Genomic DNA, 6,000 nt, shown 5'->3' with positions numbered 1-6,000 from the left:
TCATTAAACTTGAACGAGGAACAGTATTGGTCCTATGTTGCTAATGTTGCCTTGTGGCACTCCGAGATAAGTATGAAAAAGGAATAGTAGCGGTCCCAAAATTGCCTTGTGGTACTCCAAAAAACGAGGTACAATACCGAGAGTGCAACCCTGCGCTACTCCAAACGACTGCGCTTACCGGTCTACTAAATTCTACAATATCGGGACAAGAATAACTCTTTGAGCGACACCAATTAATGAGGAATAACAACAGACCCATATTACCTTGCGGTACTCCGACATAAACTGTGAACGAGAAACAATAGCGATCCCAAAATTGCCTTGCGGTACTCCGAAATAAACGTGGACAAGGAAGAATATCGGTCCGAGAATAGTCCCCTGCGCTACTCCCAGCGGCTGCGCTTGCCGCTCTTCCGCACGCGGTCCTCCTGCCGCGCCGGCGCGTTGACGCCGGGCTGGATGCTGCTCTGCAGCGTCTGCTCCCAGGAGTGGTCGGATGAGGCGGTGAACTGGGGAACAAAATACAGACTGTCAATCCCTACTAATAATTATAACTGTGAAAGTAACTCTGTGTGTCTGTTACATGTTCACGTTTAAACCGCTGTAACGATTTACATCAAGTTTGGTGTTAAGATAGTTTGAAGCCGGAAGAAGGGCATAGGGTCGTTTTTATTAATCATCAGCACCATCCCACACAGACGAAGTCGCGGGCAGAAGCTAGTGTGGTATAGTTGACCAAACTTTCATTTACTAAAGTGTTCAGTGTTAGGTCCTACTGATCTTCCATAACTAGTCTGTTCGGAAAGAGAAGAGTCGTGGAATGTATTGACTCTTCTCTTTCTGCACAGACTCTAACCTGAATTACCAAATTACGGGTTAATTAAAATAGGTAGTAAGCCAAATGTACTTAGAAATTGAACTAAATATAGTTACGCAACTATGTGTTCAAAATTGGTTGTAATGTAATCTTAAAAATGTTTCTGTTTTACAGTTTTTGACCTAATTTTTTGGCTAGTGTAAATATCCACCCAAAACACCGGTTATGCTAATTACAGTACTAGTAATTAGCAACTAACTCATCTTGGGTTTTAACGTTGAGCATAGATGGCGTTACTAGTACCCTATAAATTAACTTTCATTCCTTTGAAACTAAACGAAAAATAATTTCTTCTTCTTCCAGTGCCATCTCCTACCGGAGGTCGGCTATCATGAGGGCTATACGAACTTTAGACACAGCTGCGCGGAATAATGAGCGTGTGCTCTGTTTGAACCATGTTCGGAGATTTTTGAGCCATGAGTTACGTCTTCGTCCGGATGATCTTTTCCCTTGGATCTTTCCTTGTATAATGAGTTGAAGGAGTTCATACTTCTCGTTTCGCATGATATGACCAAGGTACTGTAGCTTGCGTTTTTTGACGGTCTTTAAAACCTCGACCTCTTTATTTACTAACTGCAGCACTCTTTCGTTAGTTATTCTATCCGTCCATGATATTTTCAGGATTCTTCTGTACACCCACATTTCGAAAGCCTCCAAGCGTTTACACATATTCTCGGTCAGTGTCCACGATTCTACTCCGTACAGAAGAACCGAGAAAACATAGCACCGTGCTAGACGCACCCTAGTAGAAATCCTCAACGAACGGTTGCAGAGAAGATGTCCGAGCTTCATGAACGCATTACGCGCCTGTTCTATTCGACATTTAATTTCGACGCTGTGATCACTCTGGTCGTTTACAATGCATCCTAAGTACTTGTAAGACTGGACTCTTTGAACTACCTGATTTCTTACAACTATATCAGCTGTTACAGATGTTCCTGACTTTTGTGGCTTTCCTACTGTCATAATTTTGGTCTTTTTTAAGTTAATATTTAGTCCAAAATTTGAGCTAACGACATCTACCCGTTGAAGCAAACTCTGCAGTTCTAAATTCTAAAAAAAATAATTTAAATAAGAATAATACCAAGCACATCACTTCACAGGTCTTTAATTGCCGTTAGAATAATAGTAAAGTGCTTCGATTACATATGGTTGTCATTTAAACGCAAGTACTAATTAAGTAATTAAATAATTGATTAACAAATGGGTTCAGTTACGCAAGTAGAAAACAGATGGCGTTACTAGTATCCTACCCAAAGATTTGCGTTGTGTTGTTTTCTTATCTTTCTAACAACTATATTCGCGAATACGTTTTTAGAAAGAGAGGCAAACAGTGACTACGAGGTTTTTATAAAACCCGTAACAACTGCGGTCACAATCATTTACAATATATGACGCAACTTCAAGAGTGAAGTACCAATACCAAGTACCTTTGCATATCCCCGTAAGCCCCCACGGTCCGACCCGTGATATTATAGATGGTCAAGCAAATCTTGTCAGTAGAAAAAGGCGCGAAATTCAAATCTTCTATGAGACCTTCGCGCCTTCAATTTTCAAATTTGCCGCCTTTTTCTACTGACAAGATCTGCTTGACCAACTATAATTATGTACATCATTACAATTTAAACCATTTTCAATTGGACCAGAGATGACATTTTTTTTCGTCCCATTTCAAAACAAAAGAAATTCAACTGATTTTCTCCACTATTGATTGTAAAGCCAATTTTTAGTATAGTGGGCCTTCGGAGGATATGATAGTAAGGATGGTATACCATCTGTCCAATATAATGTCATGGTCCAATGTGTATTTGCGTCTCACATGTTGCTTAATGAGAGAGTGAGACGCAATGCATATTGGACAGGTGGAATACCACCCTAATCTGGATTAGAAAATTGATAGTAACCTGGTTATATTGCGAGCGGAAAGCCTGTTTGAGTGACGACAGTCGGTCCGTAGCGGGGCCGCCCGCCTTCTCAGTAGGGGGCGCTACTGTCGGCTCGTCTGTATGAGCTGGTAGCCCTGGCCGCTCCTTATATCTGAAATAAAATAATTTGGTGTAATAATCAAATTCAAATAAAGGGAATACCGACATATAAAATGGAAGACATGGACATATAATATGTCATATAATATGACGGTAATGGATGTAAGTGGAGTATATGGTTTTTTTTTATAATTTGAGAAAAGTGTGAAGGCTCCGACATACAGACGCGTTTTGCGGGCGGCGCGTGAGCGGGGCGCGCGCGCTCTTACATATAAAACGCTCACGCCCCGCTCACGCCCCGCCCGGAAAAGGCGCCTGTGTGACGAAGCCTTTAGAGTTAGGAAAAAAGAGTCATGTAAGAAATATGTCATGGATTGATGACGTCACGGGTTGGCTCGCTTCTGATTGGTGTTTCAGTCAAAATGGCCGATTGGAGAATTTTGCACTTCTGTTTTATTGAAAATACTAATCCTAATGTTTATACTGAGATAGGGTAATTTTTTAGAATCATATTAACATATATGTTTCTTTGAAACCATTATTTCCATGATTCTTTGTTACGGTCATCAGGCCAATTGTAGTTTATCGTTATACTTTTGTATGTAATTTTAGTTTTAAGTTTATCGCGAATAAAATATATGATTATGATATGATTATAGACGGTCTTACCTTATAGACGGTTTTTTCCACTCTGACATTAATTAAATGATTTATTTCTAGTTCCAATTCCATTGGAATAATAGGTTTAAATTCTAATTACTGGCAAAAGAAAAAAAATGCTTGAATCAAAATATTATAAATCACATACCCGAGACCACAGCCCCCGATGTTCAGGTTCTTGCCCTTGCCCTTCTTGAAGCGCGACTTGCGGAACCACGCGGACTGCATCGCTAAGTGCATCAGATCTTCAGGGACCTCCTGCAAAAAAAAAACAATCGTTACTCTACGGAAAGCCTGAGTTATTACCTAAGTGTTTAAATAATTGTAACTCATAACAAATATGTAACTCATAACCAACAATAAATAATTTGATATTGATTAATTGTTTGATAATAAAAATCTTCTACTGGATCTGTGAGGCGAAATTTCAATGTGAGGCGGCAATGTCTGTTGATCGCGGGCTGTGACTATTATCTCATGTAATAGTCACCGCCGGCCAAGTGGATTGGTTAGATTTAAATTTGTATAGTTTATTTTTTATGATTATAGTAGTAGTAGTAAACCCTTTATTGTACAAAAAGACATAGTAAAAATAACATACAATTAGTAAGAAGTAGAAAGGCTATATAAGGGTATATTTTAGCTTTACATCAATAAACCACATAGGTAGCCTATTATCCAACATTAATAAAAAACCGGACAAGTGCGAGTCGGACTCGCCCACCGAGGGTTCCGTACTTTTTAGTATTTGTTGTTATAGCGGCAACAGAAATACATCATCTGTGAAAATTTCAACTGCCTAGCTATCACGGTTCATGAGATACAGCCTGGTGACAGACGGACGGACGGACGGACGGACAGCGAAGTCTTAGTAATAGGGTCCCGTTTTTACCCTTTGGGTACGGAACCCTAAAAACCACGCATATTGTAGAGACTAAAAAATCTTGTAAGTAAAAAATGTTTTTTTTTCCTATCCCCAGAGTGAGACACGAAAACAAAATAACACTAATCCATTTTTTGCACACCTTAATCAGAGAACTCAACTCAAACATAACAATGAATGATAATCTGAGCAGGTCATTATCTAATTAATATCACTAGATAATGACCTGCTCATATGATAATGCTGCTGCTGGAATTATTTATTGTATCATTATCTAATATCATTGGATATTATATCATTAAATTATATGCGCGCCTGGGTTACAACGGAAGAACAGCGCTGGCTTTGCCTGCTACATGCTGAGTTGTGACCCTTTTATGGCATTTTTCACTAAATGTTATACATTGTACAGTGAAACCTGGATAAGTGGGATCTCAAGGGACGAGCAAATTTGTCTCACTTAAAGAGGTTTTCCACTTACACAGGGTCTCAGTTAGCCAGGTATAAATAAATTTCTGTCTCATTTATAGAGTGTTCCATTAATAGAGATGAGAAAAGAGGTTATTTCAGTTATAGAGGTGGTAAATAAGGTATTTTGTCAACTTTTGGAATGTATGAATTGTAATCATCAACAATAAATAAAGGTAAAATAATTATTGTCCTTAAATAGTTTTTTAAGTCTGTTCATATTTTTATTCGAATTAACTTTGAATGATTCTACTTCTACAAAGGATGGATTTTGTTAAATTAAATTTAAAACGGACTTCATTGCGTCTTAGAACTTAAGTAAATGAAAATTCATTTTTGGTTTTTCGTTTCGATAGTTTTAACTACTTACTCAAACTAGCTAAATAAATCTTGAAGTCGTTTAGACACAATTAACCGAATGCGGTTTTTTCGGTTAGACTAAAGTGCAAGTTAGAGAGGTCATAGATTAACGTTATCTCAGATACAGAGGTCAATTCCTATAACATTCTAAAAAACAATGAAGCAAATGTAATCTTTCAAATATAGTCTCAGTAAAAGAGGTAAAATACACTCTCTGTCTCAGTAATAGAGGTAAATTTCACTATAAAATCGAAACAACTAATCTCAGTTATAGAGGTCTGTTTTTTCTCACTAACAGAGGTAATTCAGCGCCAAAGTGCCGGGACCGCACCATAAGTCCCAGCTATTGAGGTTTCCCACTTATCCAGGTCCCACTTAACCAAGTTTCACTGTATATTTGTCAACATGTTTTGTCATCTGTGTTTGTTTGTCATAAATAAATGTATTTCTATTCTATTCTATTCTATTCTATTCTAAATTTATTGTATCATTTTTTTTTTTAGAACTCAAATCATTTATTTACATACAATATATATACAGTGGTACTACTAAACGAAATTAATAACTAGCTTAAATCTAAAATAGGCCCTTGAGGCATTGTACCAAGGAAGCTGGCGGCATTTCCTCGCTGTATCGCAATGCTGATACGTTGTGCGAGGTAGCCGCCAGCTCTTCGGTCACCAGTTACGTCAACCAGACGCTTCGCGATTTCTGCGAACAACTTATGCGCGCTGGGACCCCATGGACCTAGAGTTTCAGTTTGTATC

At 38.3% G+C, this 6,000-nt stretch overlaps 1 protein-coding gene across 1 annotated transcript in view; it reads right to left on the bottom strand.

Annotated features, from left to right (window-relative positions):
* Window positions 1-219: 219 nt before the first annotated feature.
* Window positions 220-6,000, bottom strand: part of LOC134796271 (ATP-dependent RNA helicase DDX42) — a 44,305-nt gene continuing 38,524 nt past the window's right edge. The window contains exons 13-15 of the mRNA XM_063768317.1: window positions 3,671-3,780; window positions 2,782-2,914; window positions 220-509 (exon numbers count right to left, since the gene is read on the bottom strand). Coding sequence (XP_063624387.1) covers window positions 384-509; window positions 2,782-2,914; window positions 3,671-3,780 — 369 coding nt within the window. The 3' untranslated portion in view covers window positions 220-383. The remainder of the gene's footprint in view (window positions 510-2,781; window positions 2,915-3,670; window positions 3,781-6,000) is intronic.

The sequence above is a fragment of the Cydia splendana genome, chromosome 13 (assembly GCF_910591565.1).
Source record: "Cydia splendana chromosome 13, ilCydSple1.2, whole genome shotgun sequence".
Classification (NCBI taxonomy): Eukaryota; Metazoa; Arthropoda; class Insecta; order Lepidoptera; family Tortricidae; genus Cydia; species Cydia splendana.
The sequence above is the reverse complement of the archived record's forward strand: the minus strand, read 5'-3'. Positions and strand labels throughout refer to the sequence as shown.